Genomic DNA, 22,638 nt, shown 5'->3' with positions numbered 1-22,638 from the left:
CTGTCGCTATCTATACATACAGTATATAATTTTAAGATGATTCTAAAAGTTTGTAAAAAAATGAGAAAAAAATGAGGAGGTTGGTGGGGGGGGGGGGGAGAAACCAAATCCGGAAGGATTTGTTTAGAGTCGAGAAAGTTTGACATTTGAGTATAACAATTTCTCATCCACAAAATCCTGAAAAGTCCAGGTCGTATTTCATAAGAGGTTGTGTGCGAAAAGCCATTCGTGCTATCATGCATCAAAAGAAATCCGACTTTGGCTGCTGGAATATATTTCCGTTTTTATTTTCCTATAAACTAAAAAAAATATTCTTGTTTTACCATACTAGATAGCGTTTCATTCATTCCTTGATTATTTACTTCCTCTATCATTTGGATATTTTTGTCCAGTGTGGCATCGTTGAAATTTTACGCTTTTGATTCCCTTCAAAAAACATGAAGTTTTGTGTCATTTCCAGATGACATCTTTGTGAAATGTCTCCCTCTTTATTTCTTATTATAAGCATACATCATCTCTTTACCTTGCATAGACTGCAGTTTTAATGCTAAGCATCATGATTGCACTATATTCAAAATAATACAGTATATTTTTAATACCCTATCTATTAACGAATTAGAAATGAAATGATAAACCGTTGAAGATGTCTAATTTGTACTATAGCGTGTATAATTGCGAAATGAAATTTCATAAACTCGTGTCAAACATTCTGAGAACTTCTAAATAAAGTTCAAGTTTCGCATTAACGCAATTCTTTCGGTGTTTAGGGTTTCGTCTGGCAGACAACTGCCAGACGGAAGAAACTAGACGGAATGCTTTTGAATTCAAGAACACTTCAATTTTTTGATAGAACTAATTTTTGAAAGGCTTCCAAGTCAATTTTATATCTCCTATTGTTCTGAACATCAAGCTCATTCTCTATCGTTGTTTCTATCCCATCATATGGGCCTTCATATACCGGATTTAAAACTTATATTGTTTTGCCAACCGTGAGCGCTATAAACAGGTAATTGGAGTCTAAATCATCTGTCCCTTTTGTTAGAGGATAGCACAACAATAAATTGCTTCATGGCGATATATATGTCAAAATTTTGTTTTCTTAAAAAGTATACCTTGTTTGATGCTACAACTGTCATGAACACAGATTCTCATATCCCGCAAAATACAGGGTGTCCGGGCTGAAAGTACACAAAAGCAACGGCTCATATTGAGAGATATGATTAGAGTTATAAATTTTAGTGAATGAAGAATCAAATCCTCAAGTTTATTTGAAAGTTAATAAAGTTTAATGTGACCACCTACAATGGCTGTGTAGGCATCCGAATGGTATTCGATCTCTTGCCGTTTGTTCAATAGTACTTCAGATGTTATTAAATCTACGCCTGCGAAGATGAGCTAGTTTGAATGATGTAAGAGACTACAAATTTCACTCAGTTCGTACATGGCGTTTAACACGCGTCACTGATTTAAATTCAGCCATCCTGCACACGCACTGAATCTTATGTTGTGGCATCCACATGCTCTACTACCAAATCCGACGCGCATCTTGTAAACATTCCTCGGAAGAACTTCTAACGAATTAATGCATATTGGAATGTGCGGTGATGTGTTGAGTACCACCATCAAGTTTGTTTCTGAGGAATGCTTGTCATGTGTTCCAGAAGTGCAGATATCTGTCTTCTGAATTTGGAAGCAAACAACTCATCAGTTTATTTTTCCTGTTCGTATTATAAATGAGTTTTAAATGTTGTAGGCCGGATTGTGTGAGATGTCTGTGGAGAGACTATTTAAATGGGAGATCGGCTCACACTTGCACCTTGAAGTTGAAAAACTATTGAAAACCAACTTCAGCTGACCACGGCTTCCCGACGTTGGCAGTCAGCGAGCAATTGCTGCGAAAAGCGTTTCAAAGCAGCTGTCGACAATGCACATGCGTGATCTTATAGAAAACTTGAATGAAAAACTTAGAGCAACCCCCTTACAACGGTGCAGCACTTTCATAACTAAGCATGAGTGGTTCTCTCAGTATGAGTCTATTGTTTTTTTGAATAGTAAATGATCTTATTGTCATATTGGACTTTCTAGGGCAGTCTAGATAAGGTTGTCTTGGAAAGGTCATCGTACTTCAGATGTTATTAAATCATAATAAAATGATAAGATGTCTTTCGACAAAGTCTTCCATCTCCACCAGGTATCTTCCTAAAGATGCAACCCACTAGAAAAAAATAAGTGCATGTAAAATTAAACCGAAAACAATGTTTTACAAGAAAAGGAAACTGACATTGAGTTTAGAACAGTGTTCCAACCTTTTTGTCTCATCGCCCCCTTCTTCAGAAATTAATTTTCTCCCATCGCCCCCACCCCAACGTAATCTAACCTATAAAATCCTGTTATACCCGTTGCTTCTACCACCCCCCTGGAAAATTCCATCGCCCCCAGGGGGCGTTAACGCCCACGTTGGGAATCACTGGTTTAGAACATACACGACATAATGAAAAGACAGTGTGCAAACAATGGACCTCAAACCTCTTTTATAAACTATCTTATAACTACACTAAACTAGACAAATCTTAAACTGATCTTAAACATGCGAAGAGACTAATATTTCATCGTTCTTATAAAACTTCTGTGTGTGACACCAAAGGAATAAACCATTCCAAAACAATTTTAATGTCACTAAATAAAAAGTAAAAAGCGAAAAAAAAACCTCCAATTAAAAGTAAACATATATTCGACATTCTACAAATAAACAAACACGAACTCAATAATATTATTGGGGGCTCAGTCCCCTTACAAAATTTATTGGGGGGGGGGGGACTCAAATGGCCTCAGCCCCTTGGTTCCGGCACCTATGCATTGATTCAAAAGTAAGTCAAAAAGATACGGAAAACAAATGTCAAATACAAAACTTAGCATTGAATAAATTATTCAATTAACTCAATTAATTATCTTTAACAATGAGCCTTGGACCCAATAATACAATACAAAGAAATGAATGCTTATATTAACGTAAAGACAAAAATAAAATATATTACATTTGCATCATGTAATGGAACTAATGGTGCGATAAAGGTAAACAACCGTACTGCGCCTGCGCAGATACGGCAAGACGCTTGAGATCCCATTTGAATCAGAATTTTTTTTCGCCTGCTACTGTTGTAGCCAGAAATCACAAGCTAAAGATCACTGCCAATGGACGAAGTTCTCGTACTTTCTATGCAATAGAATCAGTCTTGCAAATACAGACATCTATGCGTGACTTGTTTATCGCTTCAAGTCGCTTTCAGTGGAAGGCCGGCCTAAATATTGCTATGCCACCTATCAAAGCTCTTGTAGAGGCAATCATGATATGTCATGCTTTTTCAATAACTTATACAAATACAAATTCAAGGCCACAACAGGCAAAATGCCCAACGAAGCGACTGAGGAAAAAGATGGCCACAAGAAATATTGATGTCATACGTTTCTAAAATACAGTAACCCAATTAAAAATGCAGTTATGAAAACTAGAAACAATATATACAGGGTGTTCTGTTGATGGGCCGGCAAACTCAGAGGGTTGTTAGTAGGCATCGAGAGGAACGAATATTGCAATGGAACGTGGTGTCGCAAAACACGTTGAGAGGGTGAAAATCGCGAAAAATGCATGCAGACTCTGAGTCCAGAGGAGACGAAACATGGACGTCAGTTGATCTCTGAATGCGTTCGTGGGTTCGCTCACCATATCTGACGTAAGCAGCGTCGCGAAACGCATGCGCTGGGTATGATCACGCACTGCGGACGACGTAAATTAGTGCTATTGCGGTAGTAAGCACCTGTTGTCTGTTTCAATGAGCGTCCGGGAATCGTTTTTACGTCGTTGTAGACTGTGCAATGACGTCAGCGGCTGCCACTTTCAACAACTCTTGTAATAATTAATCAAATAAATCTTTTTGTAGTTATTATCGTACTTTTTGTTGTTCCAGCGTGACGTCGAAACCTGCATGAGTTTTTCGCGATTTTCACCCTCTCAACGTGGTTTGCGACACCATGTTCCATTGCATTTTTTTGTTTTTCTTGATGTCTACTAACAACCCTCTGAGTTTGTCGGTCCATTAACAGAACACCTTGTATACATGACAAAATATTATACAATGCCAATAAAATATATTTTTATGGTTGTAATACTTGTAAATGTTATGGTTTTTTACTTATAAATAAAGAAAAAACAGTTAGTTTTGTAACTATATGTTACACCGTGTACAATCGTCTCTATAAACTTATCTGCATCCTACAATCATATTTTGTAATTCAAGGATTGTTTTTTTTGCTTGAAAAACAGACCGAATACGTTTGATCAAAAAAGTAAAAAACTTCATACATAATTTTTTCCTAGAAATGAAGTGAATATAAAATAAGTTTACTTAAAGAAAGTCAAATTTCTTACGAACTTATCATCAAGCAATTTTTTCTTGCAAGCGAATCTTATTGATCTGAGTCGTAATATTTCACTTAAAATTCTTGTTTTCAAACTCCTTACTTCATGTGCTTTTATATGTCCGAAGTATTGACTGGAATTGCATTTGAATTTCCAATGATGTTCAAAGTTTGGGCTCAATGCGGTTTCCATATTATTATTCATAAAAAAAGCACCGTTATTTAAATATTTGGTTGAGAATTCTCAGAGAAAAAAAGTTCTATCGAAAAAAGTATAAAAACATAAAATTTTTCGAGAACTTCTTTTTTGTCGCTGGTATGTACATATTTGAATGATTCGAAAATCGTCGCTTGTGTTTCAGCGTGATTTTAATTTCTCAGTATTATAAAATAGCCGCTGTGGTGGTCGAGTGGTTATAGTGACGGACTCGCGATGCGAGGATCCGGGTTCGAACCCCACAGTGGTGGTCGGCTGAAGTTGGCTTTCTGTGGTTCCCAACTTCAAGGCGCGAATGCGAGCCGATCTCCCCGTTAAAAAGTCTCGCCACAGAGAGCAGCAGGCTTACAACGTTACAAATATTCAATCATTACACATCACTCACAATTTGAAGTATAGATGGCAGCACTGGAATATCATACACAACACTAGCTACACACTCAGACTGTTAGGTGCACTCACTTTGTTCCAGACTCTGCCACGAAGCTGGGCTGGAAGAGATCTCGGCAACGGGATAAGTCCGGTGGCAGAGACCCTGGCGTTCATTCATTCAGTATTATAAAATAATCATTTTTTTTACACTTAGCTTTACCAATTATGATAGATGCAACACTAGTGGTAAAAGTTCTCTAATGTTGTTGAATTTGTTGTTGAATTTGTCGCCTGTTGTGGCGTTGTATTTGTATTTGTATTTGTATTTGAATGTAATACATCAAGAGCTTGATCAAGAAACCTGACTTAAGTTTGTACACGTAAAAACTCAATTTATAAGTAAGAAAATTAGTAATTAGTATGTACAGGCTATCAATAATTTGTTATCTAAATTCTGCCAATCAACTATTGCAAAGTTTTGAATTGAATATCATATTAAAATTATGCACAATTTCGAATACCCATAAGTGTGAGTTTGAAATTTCCCATTAATTTTTTTTCATCAAGATGCAATCTATATTTTTTATGGGCATCTTTTTTCAGCCACCTCGTTGGGCATTTACCTGCTGTGGCCTTTGTATTTGTATTTGTGTTTTATAGATATGCAATGATTGTAACGTATTTACTGAGTGTTTGTAATTTTTGAATGATTTATATATATATATAGGGTGATTACTCAATTTTTCTTGCCGCATTTTACTAGCGAACTGTTAAGCCTAGAGGCCTACTTACAATTAGAAAAATTATTCAAAAAACATGTAAAATTCAGACACGCCATTCATGTTGCAAGGGATTGTATAGTTATTAAAGTAAAAAAAATAACTTTTTATATATGGACAGCCTGCTCTCAAAAACCCAATTGGTAAATTCGAAATCTGTATCCTGAGGCCAACAAAAAAACTTCCAAGTTTTTTTAAGTGCAATATTCATTGAGATATTTTTTATTTCAAAAATCAGAGAAAAGTTCGTAAAAAAACAGAGAAAACTAACGGAAACAACGCTTCTTTCCCTTATTTATGCTGTTCTCTCCTAACTTTCCTCCGATTGGAATTCTAATATCTCTGTGAATATTGCATTTATAAACGTCGAATTTTTTTTTTGTTGGCCTCAGGAGAGACATGGCAACGACTTTCTAACTGGGCTTTTGAGGATAGGGGTGTGCATATAAAAAGTTATTTTTTATTTTAATAACTATACAACCCTATACAACATCAATGGCGTATCTAAGTTGTACACGTCATTTGGATAATGTTTCTAATGGAAGTATATCTCTAGAATCGCAACGGTTCACCAGTAAAATTCAGCAAGCGGAATTAAGTAATTACTCTGTATAACGTGCCCATTGAATTAAATGTTTTTAGAAATATCGGGATACGGAAGTTACATAACTTTATAAATAGAAAAACCACTCATTGTGGAATACGTTCAATCTTAAAGGCAGCAGATTATGCAAGATTTCGTAAGAATGGAAGCCTTACAAAAAGAGATGGAAACCCCAAAAGTAACATTTCTTTTACGGTCAAAAGAATAATATATAAATCTTCGATTATCTTTTCTCTTTTTAGTGTTTCTCTCTCTCTATTCGCGTACATTCTAGTGAAAACATACTTCTACAATACACTATACGGCAAAAAGTGTTCTGACACCAGCTGTTGTACACTGAGAGAGTTGTTTGGTACATATTGATGTGACATCAGGCAACTGTTTGTATCAGTCATTGTCTGCACAGATGTTTGAAAAGACTTCAAACCATTATTTATTTTTCTAATGACAGTTTTTTCATTGGTCCATGAGAGCTGCATTGAATCTAAAAACTGAAAGTGGGTAGTTTTACATCACACGTAATCGGAAGTCTAATATTTCCCGGTGGTATTCAGTGGAATTAAGATCAGGGTTTCGTGTGAACAGTCTCCAACAACTTCAGATCACATTGACATACTTTCGTTTCTGTGGATAGAATAACTATCATGCAGATACCGAAATACTACTGCAGAAACCGTCCTTACTAAAACTGTTATTTCTAGAGGTAATAGACAAAAAAAATAACGTCACACTACGTCTTAGTGTTCATATTTCCTGCCACAAGAACTAAGAGAACAAGGCTGAATCATGAAAAACAGCTGTTAACCATGATCCTCCAATCACCAAAGTCAACAGTTAGCACAATAAACCCGTTAGCACAAAAACCACAGGAGAGACGTTTTATCCTAGCATCTCTCAAACTTAGATGAATGCATGAGATTGTTAAATGGTGTACGATATTCGTAGCTCAGAAGACTCTCCTATGTGCACAGTCCCATTGCTAGTGAGCTTTTCACCATTGCTACCTACCATTGTTTGTGCTCATGTTCGGCTTGTGAGTAGCTGAACAACTTCCAACTTTTTTCAGTTCCAGGCGAATAATTCTGGTGATAGTGACGACACCAAAAGGACTTTGGAAGCCCCTACTGATTATTACCACCGTAGACATGAGAATAAAATTTAAATAACACCAACAACATTTGTTTGAGGTACGACAATTTTACGAATGTCCGTAATTGGATACCGGAGAAATGAAAAAAAAGAATAAAATTTAGTAAGAAGTTAAAAAATGCATAAATGTATCTTATTTTCTACATATTTAACCCATTCGTACCCACTGTACTCCATTTGAGTACAACTAAAACCAAATCCTCGCTGTATTCAAATGAGTACAGCGAGGATTTGGCTTTGTATATTATTTCAGCCTTGCAGCTAGATGTTGTATATTTCAGCACGTGCAGATGAAAACCCTATTTAGAGATTGGTTGGTATATAAAAAATTCTCGAGAAGCCATTTCTCGTTTAGAAATGAACTCTTGAAGCTGGTGTATTTTATTATTTCATGGGTACTTTTGTTTTCCACCTAATATTATCGACATTATATTGGTATTTTCATGTAAGTGAATTCTTTTGTAATTCTTTATTTAGGTTATAGCTTAATGTGAATACAAATACAAATACAAATACAAATACAACGCCACAACAGGCAAAATGCCCAACGAGGTGGCTGATAAAAAGATGCCCATAAAAATATGGTTGTCATATGTTTCAAAAATACAGCAACCCAATTAAAAATGCAATTAACACAAATTACAAACAATATATACACATGATAAAATATTATACGATGCCCATAAAGATTACTTATGGTTGTCTTATTCTAAGAATGGATAGCTTCTCGATTTACCCCAACATGTTTATCGTATTTCTTTTTAAACGTGTCAATTGTGTTACAATTTACTACCTCCGGGGGTAAGCTATTCCATTTATTAACAACCCTATTGGAGAAAAATTCCCTGCGACACCATAACCTTGCATTGTCCCTCACCAATCGATACTGGTGTCCCCTTGTAAAAGCAGTCGATTGGCGGTGTACTAAAAGTTCATGGTCCATCCTATCCATCCCATTGAAAATTTTGAACACTTCGATCATATCTCCTCGACACCTGCGTTCATCCAATGTAAACATATTCAAAAAATGAAGTCTTTCTTCATAACTCAAGCCCTGTGTGCCAATAAGGACACGCGTAGCTCTTCTCTGCACCCCTTCAACCAAGTCTATGTCCCTCTGTAGGTATGGTCTCCAAAACCTTACAGCATACTCCAGTCCAGGACGAACTAAGCCTCGAAAAAGAGGAAGAATGACTTTAGGAGAACGCGAAGAGACCTTTTTGAAAATGAGACCAAGCATTCTATTCGATTTTTTGACAACCGCTGAACAATGTTCAGAAAACTTAAGTCGCTCGTCAATGAGAATTCCCAAATCGGTGACTCTAGTTGCATCCGGGATAGTGACACCATTCAACTCGTAAGAGAACCGTTGGTTGTTCGAACCAAAATGAGCGACCATGCACTTATCTACGCTAAACGTCATGCTCCATTCATTTGCCCATGCTGCAATCTTGTTTAAGTTGGTCTGGAGCAACTCCCTATCGCTTTCATTCCCGATTACCCCCATTAGCTTCACATCATCTGCGAATTTGCTAGTAATTCCATCGATACCCTGATCGAGTTTATCGATAAAAAGTGAAAAAAGTATGGGGCCAAGGACACTTCCCTGAGGAACTCCACTTGTGACGTCTGTCCAACCAGAGAATTCCCCGTTCACCATAACTCGTTGCGACCTATCTCTTAACCATGATTCTATCCAATTCAGCAAGTTGCCCCCTATTCCAATCTCGTGTAAACGCTTCAAGAGTTTGCCATGTTGGACCCGATCGAATGCCTTCTGGAAATCAAGGTAAACAACGTCGACATTTTTGCTCTTACCCAAAGCCTTAGTCACGTAATCATAGAAGCAAAGGAGGTTAGTTACACATGACTTCCCCTTCCTGAACCCATGCTGATTATCCGACAATACATTATTCTCGTCTATCCACTTCACAAACTGCCTTTTGATGATAATTTCCAAAATTTTCGAGAGGGAGCTCGTCAAACTCACTGGACGATAATTAGACACCACTTCTCTACTACCCTTCTTAAATATCGGAACAACGTTAGCCAGTTTCCAATCTCTCGGGACGATACCCTCAGCAACACTACTCCTGTATATCTGTGCGACTGGCCCCAACAATTCATTAGCACCTTCCCTGAGAACCCTGGGATAGATATCATCTGGTCCTGGTGCTTTGCTTGCACATACATTTCTTAGAAGATTTAGGACCTCCACGTCTTCCACTTGAATATCGTTGAGCGTTTTATTACCCCATGCAATACCCGTATATCGAATATCATTATCTCCATTAAAAACCGACGCGAAAAAGTCATTGAAAGCACTACACATGCCTACATTGCTCTCTACTTTTGAGCCTCCTATCGAGAGGGGGCCAACTGTCCCCTTACATCCATTATTGACGTATCGAAAAAATGATTTTGGGTCAGAGCCAATGTTATCTGCCAACCTAGATTCAACTTGCTTTTTACTATCCCTTATCGCTTTCTTCAACAGTCTTCTTTTATCAGTAAACAATGATAGGTCACCTCGTCCACTTTTATACTCTCTGAATGCTCTTTTCTTTTCAAGATAAAGGTTCCGCACGCTATCCGTGAACCATAGAGGGTGTGATGTACAAACACGCTTTTTTCGAACAAAGGGTATGACGTCGTGCAAAACAGAGGACAGCTTCGTACTAAATTCTTCCCATTGACTTACCACCCCTACTGATTCCAACCGGTCTTTGAAAACTTCCGCTAACCTTCTTCGCAAAACATCAAAGTTAGTTCTCCGAAAACAAGGAACCAATCTTTTGTTATCAACCTTACCCGAGGAAAAGTTACAGTGAAATCTGACGATACGATGATCACTGGAAGAAAACTCTTCCCCCACCGAAACATGTTCAACTAGATCCTCAGAACTAGTAAGAACTAAATCCAAAATAGCAGTACCCCTAGTGGCTTCTGATACATGCTGATACAAAAAATTTTCGAGCACCAACTTAAGAAAGTCTCTTTCATACTGATTTCCAGATGAAAGGTTCTCCCAATCAATACCCGGGTAATTGAAATCCCCTAGTATGAGAACCCTCTTTCGCTTACACATGTAGGAAATTTCATCGTGCATTTTGGCGATGTAGTTTTGATCCCTATTCGGTGGATTGTAAAAAACCCCAACAATAAGCTTATGACGTCTTTTGTTCTCAAGTTCAACCCATATGGTTTCAATATCACTTCTCTGTACGTTACACTCTCTAGCCTTCAAACATGATTTCACGTATATCAACACTCCACCCCCTTTCCTATCAGATCTATTTCTCAAAAAAGTATCGTATCCGGAGATGTGTAAGAAAGATTCATCCCCATCGTTTGCCCAAGATTCTGTAATGGCTATAAGATCCAAGTCCTCCACAACTATCATAGTTTCTAAAAAATCTTTCTTGTTACCCAAGCTCCTGGCATTTATTAACACACATTTTAATTTGCCCGGTGGTTTGTTGTCAATCGAGAAGCCTCGACCTAACACAATTCAGTTTCGTTTCACTTCATTTTTTTTCCGAATATGACGGCATATTTTGTTGTCCTCAATTGAGGACACTTGTCGTCCAGTGTCATACTTCCTGTTAATATATTTGAAAAATATCTTAATTGGTGCAATTTCAACAAAATATCCCAATACCGGAATGGAATTCAAAGCGCATCAAGGTGTGGGCATAAACGGATTAATTATAATATTCAATAAATATTTTTATTTCAATATTTTGAAGGCATTTTGAGCTTTTTTCTGTTTGCATTCAAGACTATGCATTTTTATAAGGTTCACCAAGGAACGTTTGGTTTTTCTGAAGTACGGAAATTAAAAAAAAATTAAGGGTAAAAATGGTAAACCCTGTGAGTGTGTGCCCCAAAAAAAATTCAAACACCGTTTTTCAGGTTAAAGTGTCAAATGAGCAAAGCTTTATAATGTTGTCAGCGTGAAAAGTGCCTGGTATTCCAAGTACCTAAGTGGTCCAAAAGAGCGTATGAGAAGAAGTCACAAAATTGAAGGTTCAAAACATTTTTTTGCAATTTCCCAACATTTTCCTTTTTGGCACTTACAGTGTTTACCACTTTTACCCTTCTCAATTTACCATCAATCATTTGTTAATAATGAGTTCATATGAAATGGATTTCTTTTTGAATTAATTTGTGTTCCTTTATGTAGCAACATATGGTTGCAAACCATGTAAAGTCACGTTATTTTTTGTGTTTTTCCTCGAACAGGGTGCAAATTGGACAGCGTGCTGCAGAAGCTACCGACTTCCCGCTCGCCAGAATCTGGGGATTCTCGCGGAGATGCCTCCAGCCTCGGCAGGAAATCCCCAAGCTTCGGGTGGGATGGAGGTAAGGTACCTTTTCCAACGCACATACGATACACCTATTTACGTCAACACATTATCTACTTATTGCTTATAATGTTTAAGTTAACTACCACTAACCGGCAAACACTGGAACAATCGAGACATATTTGATGCAACAGCAATTACCGATCCCTCATTTAAGTCTTAAATTTCTAAACTCCTTTCGCAGCTATAAGAAATAATTGAAATGCGACCAAGTTCTGATGCAGGAATTTTATGTATCCGGTAACTTCAGACTGGAACTACGAACGACACGAACTGTCTATTGATTGCGGAGTAAATGCTTTAGTTTCCAAGCATTGATAAACTTCTTAAAAAAAATTGTGACCGCAAATTTTTGTTGAAATGAACGATGTTTTCAAACTCATTCAGGCTACTTTATAGGTGTATAAAGTTGATTTACACATTACATTAAAATACAGTCGAACTCGGTTATAACGAAGTCGAAAAACACAGCGAAATTATTCGTTATACGCGAACTTCGTTATATCAGTACGGGCTTTAAAATAATGCATTCAAGCAAAATAAAACATTTTACACATTTCTGGGTAATCTGAGCTCTTAAAATGAATAGATTAAAATGATATATTTCAATAAAGATCAAAAATTTAATAAAAATATCACGTAATTCAATAAATCAACAAAAATATGTGTTTTTTCCCTTGATAATTTTGTGGACTTTGAATATTTTGTGTTAAAATCATTTTCGCTAAATAAGCGTACACAAATACCGTATAATGCCTTTTCTTTTAACAAAGGCACCGACACCGAAAAACTTTTACGTCTCATTTTTTCGAATCATTTAAAGAAAAAATAACGAACTTCGAATAATCCCGAATTTTTTTTGATACGTCACTTTTTTTTTCAATTTTGGATTTCAACCAACCGTATAGCTACAATTTTTGAAGCAATGACTAGCGTTTTGCACTTGGACATTCCTAAAATTCATTTGCAAATGATGAAATCATCACAACCAGCGTCCGAATCTAGATTGTGAATGTCAAATGGGCACTGAAGGTGATTTGAAGGTTATATTCTTGACAATAAATAACCTTAATTCTTTCTTCCTATAATGAGGTTTTCTGCAAAGAAAATAATATTTATATGTCAGAGAAAATTCGAAAAAAAGAAGCAAAATATTGTTTTACAGTACCCACAAAACAACCCTATAATCTTCCACAAAGAATGTCTAAGATAGGAGATAATATCATCTGCAGGAAAGTAAATTGTACAGATAAGAAGATTTAGATAAGATTACAAAGAAATTCACGAGACAATTACATGTTTGAAAATCGGTCGAAAATTCATTATAGGCGTACCTTGCTGAAATCGGTGTTCGTTATAAACAATCAAAATAGCATTGATAGAGAATACAAAATTCACGAGACGGAGAAACTTCATTATATGTGAAAATTCGTAATATCCGTGTTTGTTATAAGCGAGTTCGACTGTGTAACTGAAAGTTCCATGGTGATAGTAGTAAAACGATCGAATGAAAAGTCGTATCGAATTCAGCGTGGGTTGAGACTATTCTGCATGAGAAATAGCATCGGTCCCACAATCGAAGGTTCGTACATCTTTTAAAACACGAAAGCTTTCTTTTATCTTTATGGTAGTTCTTGTTTTATCCTTCACATGTCCATTTGTTTCTTAAGGTGACCGGTCGATTCTATAGCTTGCGGGCTTTTCCCCAAACAAAAATAAATCCTTTCGAATATATATATATATATATATATATATATATTCTTATTCCTTTATTATTTTCTTTAAAAAAAAATAAAATGAGTGAAAATATCGTCGTTTTTGTTTATTCAGCGACATTAAACGGTTCTTCTTACAATACTTTCGCCACACAAAATGCCGTAAAAAACGCATTATTCTAGATAGAGATTGTGAAATCTCATTATGTAACGTGAGAATTTCTATGCGATATTACTTGTTATACCTCCCTTTGTAAAGGTCACGAATAGAGAGTTTCGATGCATGTATATATCGATTTTTTATGAATGGTATTTTTCATAACAAAGCCTTATAAGTGCTCAAAATTATTCATTTTTGGCGACAGAAAAAAAATTCATGTAACAAGTATGTTTTCGTGAGTGTGGAGATGAAAAATCAATGTTCTTTTGCAGTAATAATAACTCAGCAAATATGTATTCCGCGTCTTCTACCCCGAAGCCATTTACGTGGATCATCAATCATCATCAACTCACCAACCTGACTATATGAAATATGATAATTCCAGATTTTATGACCCTGAAACTTCATCGACTACGAAAAGTTATACAATTTTATACCGTATAAAAAACATACGAACCTTAAGATATTCCGTCGACATTACAATTCTAAATACGTGCACTACATCTCCAACAGGGTGAAAAGATTCACCTAAGTACGCGTATATGTGTCTGAACATTCATTCACTTTCAAGAGAATCGCTTTCTCTCAGCATGACGAATCGTGGTAAAGATGTGGACGGAATTTGTTCGCATCCCATCTTCCAATAGCAAATCTCGATTTTTTGGAAAGCAGAATATATCGGAATGGGGAAAAAAGTTACAATATGCGCAGTACGCTTCCTGCAAAATGTGATTTCACCCTTTATATACAGGGTGAATACTTAAGTCCGTGTCATCTGAAATAACTCGTAAACCTTGGCCATAGAAACATACTTTCAAGTAGAAAAAATATTTAAATAACGTATACATCTTAGAGGTGCCTTTTATCTTACCAAGAGCCGTTTATGTATCGAGATACTAAATTTAATTTTTCATACGCTCCCCTGTCCTCAAACTTCCAATTAGAAAGTTGTTTACCCGTCTCTTCTTAACATAAAAAAAATCCATGTTTTTGAGTGCAATATTCACTGAGACTTTTTTGGATTCAAAAATCGTTGGGAGTCAGGGAAAGAACAGCATATGATAACGGACAAGCGTACTCTGTGTTTCATTTGCTGTTCTTCCCCTCATTTTCAGAGATTTTTGATGTACGTCTTAGTAATGTTGTACTTTACAACAATTGCTTTGTTGGGCTCAGGAGTAGGATCTCTCTCCCGGGATCCCGCACCTAAAATGCAACCGGGAATTTCTCCTGGGATTCCGGAAGACCAGATCACATTTCTGTATTGAATTAGACATACCTAAGATATTTTATTCACTAAAAGCATATGCATTTTAGAAACTACAATCAATACATTTTGAATACAATTGATCACATATTAATAAGATAAATTATTTAATTTATTAATATATATTTAATTTATTATTATATATATATATATATATATATATATATATATATATATATATATATATATATATATATATATATATATATTTTCTCTCTCTCTTATTTTGCTTGTGCAAACAGAGAAGACATAAATCTTATAGGCTTCCTGGAAGGACAATTGTCCCTTGGGGCCACACAGATGTCTTTATTGTTTGCGTGCGCGCTCAATTTCATATGTATATTTGTGTATTGTCAAATTAATTAAAGAAAATGATATGCACGCAGCACATTCAACCCTTTAGGCGGCATTGATGAGATATTTCGTCAATCTCTTGCCTGTAATTTTAGCATTGACAAGCCAAGGCATTTTATAACGTCGAAAAAAATTTCACTAATTTGTCAAATAGTGAGAATCTCGAATAAATAACTCACTTGAACGCGGACTTTTCTCTTTCATTAATTTGTTAACCTTTTAAGTGGCATTGACGAGATATCTCGCCTTCTTGAAAGAATCTTACTTTAGCATTGACAACCCAGAAATTTTGTAACGTTGATTTTTCAATAGAATACTTTTCTTACACTCCTTAGTCTCGCATTCGTGCCTCGAAGCTGGAATACTTTAGTTTGCACCTGCTGAAAATCGGAATAAAAAGCCTACTCCATTAAAAAAATGGCATTTTGAACCGGGGAGGGGGGAGGGGGAGTTAAGTGATTTTTGTTGTGCTGCTTAAAGGGGTAACAAGTCCACCACTGAAACGTTGCTGTGTGTGCAGAACGTGCAGCTTTTTTGCGATGGAAAATCTCTTTATTTCAAAACTAATTCAATAAAAATTTTTTTGGAAAAATATAAAGTACCTAGCTCAAAAATTGTTTGAATGATTGTTCTACAAATATTGAGATTATTCCGAAAGGAAAATAAAACTATTTTTCTGTAGTTAAGTAAATTTTTCCAAAGAAATTTACATATAAAATTACATTATATTTATGAGAAATAATAATGTAATTCTTAAATTATTGTGAAATCACATTAGTATTAAAATTACATTATTTCCAACATTATTGTAGAATAGTTTACGCTTCGATAATTCTTCTAATTAATTAAAATATTATAATGTAATAGTTTAATTACATTAACTCATCAACCGCACCATTACTAAATAGTATTTTGGGATTATAGCACTATTGGCAATCCACGAGATACATTCACCCTCCCCCAGACCCATTGATCTGTTTTAAAGTCGAACCTTCAATAAGAAGAGAACAAATTATTTCTACAAATCAATATTTATTCAAAACAATTTCATAACAGATTAATAAACCCATAATTTTATTAATTATATTAATAAACTTTTGATATTAATACCTTATCAGTAATTGAATATCTTTAAATTTACTTAAATTGCTCATATTTTTACGATAACCGAATCCTGGGATTGAGAAAAACTCGGGAAACGTTAATCCTTACCCAAGAGAGAGATCTCTATTCATTAGGGCTCAATAGAGGCTCTATTCATTCTGTTTCATACGCTGTTTTTTCCCTTATTTTTAGCGAGTTTTGAATTCAATTATCTTAGCGAATATTGCACGTAAAAACATGAAACGAATTTTTTTTCCGAGTTGAGTTCAGGTTAAATTGTGTATCTCGGTACATATACGGCCCTTAGTAAAAAAAAGTCTAAGATATTCAGAGGCTAAGACACAGGGCCGTCATTTCAACTTTTTCCGGGGGGGGGGGCGCAAAACACATGTACTCAATGTATATATATATATATATATACCATTTTTAGTGTATTTTCAAAAGCCGGGGGGGCAACGGCCCCCTCCCCTGCCCCCCTAAATGACGGGCCTGCTAAGACATTTCACTAAAGATGCAATGTAGAAGCTGTAGTTAAAGATAGAAAAACATTTTATTATTAATTAAAATTACGTATGTGTGTGTGTATTTCCCTATATTTTAAGAAACAAAAATTAACTTTAAAATTGAAGCACTCGACCAATTTCTAAAACATCTCCCTCAAAAGCAAATGTAATTTTATATTTTGTTGCCTTTTTCTGTATTTTATTATTTTGTTCAATCGAGTGGCTTTCCAACTCATTTTCCTTCAAGGCGTACTCTAAAATGCCCAACTTCTGAGGTACAACCACTCTCTCGGCAGTAATTTGATTTCTACTTTGTAAGTAACTTACGGGAAGGCAAACCTAATTGTGTTCACGGTGACTAGACGTAAAGCAGATGTTTCTAGAGTGTTACAACGGAAGACCTGAAAAATTGAACTTAATAAAATTGTGGTGAATATTTTGCAAAACGTGTGTTTTTTGTTTGTTTTTTTCGTTTTTTGATTTAAGAAGTAATGACGGTTCATTTTTTCCCTCTTTTATAACTAATAAAAGTTAATTTGGTTTACCGTTATCCAATTTCCAGAAATAAAATTGCGATGGGTAACTTCAATGGCGTGTTTGAACAACTATGAATTTTTGCTTGAGTGGTTAATAGCCTGTGAGAAGTATTCATAGATGAATTCTAAAATTATAGAATATAATTTTGTGTTTGGGGGTATAATAATGGATAATAAACTTTGGAAGAAGTAGAATATGCAATGAGCTGCATGGCGATATATTGCGCTTCATAAGTATAAATAGAATATTAGCGGAAAAATATAAGACCAAAAAACAATTATAGAGAGAGAGAGTATTACGTATAAACTTTCATGTATGAGACGAATCTTTTTGTTCAGATAATCTTTCATATATTGGGAGGGTCGGCTTATACCAACACCACCTGTTCTATAGGTGGTGTTGCTTATACACGGGTCAGTTTTTGAGAAAAAACATTGCGAGTTTTATCGATCCCTCCTCCTCTCATTTAGTGAATTGCGATAATTCTCTGGCCCACAAAGTGGGTTCAACTTTGCGACAAAAACAAAGCCATTTTTCAGTGTCGTGGGTGAAGGGGGAACCTCTAGACTAGCAATACACTGAGACTCCTACTCATTGGGCACAATTTATGGTAATTGATATGCAAGGTCATCTAAGGCCCCTCATGCACGAAGAGGAGCTCACATGCAGTGAAAAGGTGAGCCCCTAAGACGATCCTACACCAAACGGGTTTCGAAAAGTAATATCAATTCACAGCACGATAATTACAACAGTTTGTGACCCGCGAACGTGGTTGCCCTCTCTTATATATCCGACTAGCAGACTGAGAATTTTGTATATTCATGCCTCTCTGTCCATGGTGTAGCCATTGATACGATAGAAAACGTTTTAATGCTGTCTCGTAAAGGGGAGAGTGAGTAAGCGGGAGGAGGAAAAAAATATTCGGATGGTTGGATTATTTTCTATTGTATTATTTATGTTATATCCTTGAAATATACATTTTTTTCCTCAATGTGTCTATTTTTTTAGAATCAGCTTATACACGTATTTAATTTCTTATCTTAATTTTCTTCCATACACCGGTAATTTTCTATCGTTTTGGTGATTCTCAAGTGAGGGAGGGGGGGGGGTGTCTAAAAATACAGCAAACCCCAAAAAAATAATTTTCACGAAAAAATATCGGTTCATACACCTGTGCAATAATTTTGACATGTATGACACCTATAACAAAATCTGAACTAAAATCTAACCCTTTAATTGGCAAGCACTGAAATATCCGGAAGAGAAAACAATCGAGGGGTTATATTAATTAAATGATAGGTACCCTGAATGTTATTACATGGCAAATAAAAAATTATTGTTAATCTTAAAACAAATATGGGATGATGCACTGCACGGAACACACTGTATTTTTATGATTTACATCGATTTAAATAGTATAAAAATGTAATTTATTGTTTGCCAATTTATTTTTCTATCATTGTTGAAAAATGCCAGCAGTATGCCTCCCATATATACATGGTATCTTCCTCCAAAATGAAAGGGTCAAAAATCGTTTTTGCTTGGCTTGTCAAGAAATAGGAGACGTGTTCTTTTGAGTCACACATTCTCTGCTGGTGTTACAGAAATTTCATGAATATCTCACAAGTAAAACTCAAATTTTTAGGAGTTGCTTAGAAGCAACAATTCTTTAGCAACAACAATTTGGCAATTTTCTTGCCAAAAAGAACTCAAAATATAAAATGCGTTTACTTGAAAAATATAAGAAAACAATGTGTTGTGTGTGCTTGAGAGCAACATTCCCAAATAGAAAAAAGGGTTAAAAAAACGCTGTCCCAAAAAAGAGTATGAGACATTTATCTCATGTCATTAAACAGTTCTTCCATTTTAACAAATAACTTTCAAAATCTAACTCAGTCATATTGCCAATTAATTTGTGTAAATGTTCTGAGTCGATTCCAAACCAACTTTCTTCAATTTGGCCTTTCACTTCCCTCTAAAATTGTTTTGCTCATTTTTCAATTTCTACACTTGAAAAATGTTGTTCATTTGCTTATTTATCCCTATGTTTATTATTGGATTAAAGTCCAATCAGGGTCATAGCCAGAAATTTATTTCGAAGGGGGATGAAAGTGATAGAACAATAGATTATACCATATTATTACATGTATTTTGATCATTTTCTTACACTTCAGAGGGGGCAGCGAACCCCCCCCTCCCCTGATCCCGTTTCTCGCTACGGCTTTGGATCCAACAAAGTACTAGCAATCCTCTACCAACACGGATTATTCTCGAACCCCTTTTTTGTTGAGACAGGCCTGTATAACTGTGCATTGTTTCGATTTCAAACTTTTTTGTAAAAATCAGGTGGTTTTCAAGGAGATCCTAATAATCTTTGAAATTTTGGCTTCGGTTTAGATGGGGCTTCTTAATCTTTTATGATCCATGGACCTGTTGTAAAATTAAAATGGAGGACTACGGTCCTCTTTTCAGACTAATATTCAGTTAATCACGTAAGATGAATGATTCAATTGTCTTTTTAACCAAACTCTCGGACTCCCCGAAGTCTTTCCAAGGTTCCCAAAGGGATCCGTGCACCGGTTAAGAAATACCTGTTGTGCCATTGAATCCAAAGACTCCTCATACCATAAAAGATGCTTCTCCATTCTGTCTACTGAGAAAATACTGCTCCTCAAATCATTACCAGTAATAATGCCAAACATCTGAGCCATGAAATTTGAATTTTGTATTATCAGAGAAAATATTTTTTACCCATTCGTCTTTTCAAAGCATGCGAAATGTTTTTCGCGATATGGAACTTCTTTGTAGTGATCTTGGTGTCACACAATGTTACTGATCTCCATTATACGTCAATGAACTGTGTTCTTGGAGATACCACAGTTAATATGCCGAGACGCTTCATGTAATGATGACAACTATTGCGATGACCGAACAATGGCAAGTTCATTTTATCTAGTGTTTTGCTTGGTTATCCAGTTCGTTCACTTGCATTAAAATCCGTATTCTTTGAATGAATAATTTTGTGCATGACAGAGTTATACGTTCATATATTTACCATGAAATTTACGGAATCAACGTCCAGCCTGTTGACTCATCAAATTCGAGGCCTCCTCATGAGAAAAATGAATATCACGTAGCACTTTTAAAACTAAACGGATAGTAAATGTTTTCGAGTCTTTCATGCACTGTCTAGAAGTACTACTCATACGCAAATCAACTTTATGCAAATTGCTCTTTTTTTTAATTTCGAAGTAGAACTTTGCTATGCATGTTGCGCATGCCAAAAAAAATTGCTCAGGGGCATGTTAATTTATTCTCGAATTACGCGTTGAAACTTCCGCTGATGTTACTTTTGTTCAAATTTTATTTAGAAAAATACTCAGTCTCTATATTTATGAGACGCACAATATTACTCAGGCTGAATAAAAATAAGTTTTTGCGGGAAGGTTTCTTTCATATGAAAACACATTTCTTGTCAACTCAATTTTCAATCACTTTATCATGAATGTACAAGATGAAAATGAAAACTGGAAGGAAAAGACGAAGTGTTTAAGTTTAAAATCTTTTAAAAATAAAAGACTTGAGAGGCTATGTGAAAAGATTTCACGTAAAGAAACCTTTTATACCCTCAAAGCTTGGACAAAAACATTGTAATACCTTTGAGAGAGATCGGTTTCATTGAAATGAATAAAAACTCGGCTTTCTTCAGGAATAGAAATTCGCGACATTTGCAAAAGTCCATACCGTAGCACATGCATTATTCACACGAGAAGGGTTTTCTCATTTCCCTCTTTCTTTTCATAGACATTCAACGTCGAGTGCATCTTCAAAAATATTAAAGCAATTGATTTGAATCTGTTTATTTTTAAAGCTATTTACAAAAATTTAAGTCAACTCTTATTTAAAACAATCTAAATGACTAGAGAATGTAAGTTCAGACACTAAAAGCTTTGTAAATAGACAGGTAAAAAGACACTAAAAATTATTAAAATAGACAGGTAAAAAGGCACTAAAAATTATAAAAGTAGGCAGGTAAAAAGGCACTAAAGACGTGTTTCCATATTAGTTTATAATAATTGCATTATCAGCCAAGCCAAGTTGATAGTATCAGACTAAAAATAAGTTATTATATATGACCCTTTAAGCTTAGGTCGGAGGCGATTCTATTCAACTAGATACGCAATTAACTAACATGCAAAATAATATCGGCTAAAATTAAAGAACAATTATATAAGTGAATTATAATTATGTTAATTAATCAGTCTGCTCTAACAATCGATGTTAATTTAATAGTACGTTGATTGTTATCTAAAACCTATGTATAGCAAACATGAAAAGTCTTAGTGACTTCTATGCCTGGCAATATCAAGCTTTGTCTAATGTTTTTATCACAGACACATTAATGCATATTTCCGTTTAAATTAAGCGGGGGGAGCTTTCTAATAAGAATTAATGCTAAAAATTGAAGTTTTTATTCAATTTAAAATTCAAGGGCAATTCTTTTGAGGTTATCCCAGCCTAAAACATCAGAGTTTTACAGAATATGGCCCCTCTAAGATTCAAGAAAAAACATAAAACAATATCGAATTAGGCATTTAGAAGCAAGAAAAATTCAAGAAAGGCATTTTTACAAAAAAAAAAAGTTTGAAACAGGGAAAAAACATTTATAGCAATTTGGTTAAAAATGACAAGTATATCCAATGAAAATAATTCATTAAATTATTTTTTAATCCTCGAGTGGCATTCAAATCTGCTGTATTTAATCAATCCGAATTCAGTCAATTTCGGACATTAAAGGAAACCTATATATCAATCATTATTTTTGTCCTTAATTATTCTTCAATCCATTGTTCTCCTCTTAGTTTAGTCTGAATCGCATTGATCGTGAAATTTCCACAAGCATGTACTAAGTTTCTCTTATCTCAACATCAGCAGAAATAAAATGGACCATACTCTTAAGTGGTGTCCTCTAAAAGATACGAGAGAGAAGGGACCGCCACTTTGTGCCCAACTAAAAGAAAAACGTACTACAATTACGTTAGCTAAAGACGGGAAATGGAAAAGTAGGACATTTTCTAAAAATAGTCCGCCTAT

At 35.3% G+C, this 22,638-nt stretch overlaps 1 protein-coding gene across 1 annotated transcript in view; it reads left to right on the top strand.

Moving 5' to 3' along the window:
• Positions 1 to 22,638, top strand: part of LOC149065740 (potassium voltage-gated channel protein eag-like) — a 236,362-nt gene that overhangs the window by 155,593 nt on the left and 58,131 nt on the right. Inside the window, exon 5 of the mRNA XM_089253728.1 lies at positions 11,783 to 11,902. Coding sequence (XP_089109854.1) covers positions 11,783 to 11,902 — 120 coding nt within the window. The remainder of the gene's footprint in view (positions 1 to 11,782; positions 11,903 to 22,638) is intronic.

Source organism: Pholcus phalangioides, unplaced genomic scaffold (assembly GCF_987345545.1).
Source record: "Pholcus phalangioides strain wild (caught in Gottingen) unplaced genomic scaffold, Ppha-v1.0 ptg000039l_1, whole genome shotgun sequence".
Lineage (NCBI taxonomy): Eukaryota > Metazoa > Arthropoda > Arachnida > Araneae > Pholcidae > Pholcus > Pholcus phalangioides.
The sequence above is the reverse complement of the archived record's forward strand: the minus strand, read 5'-3'. Positions and strand labels throughout refer to the sequence as shown.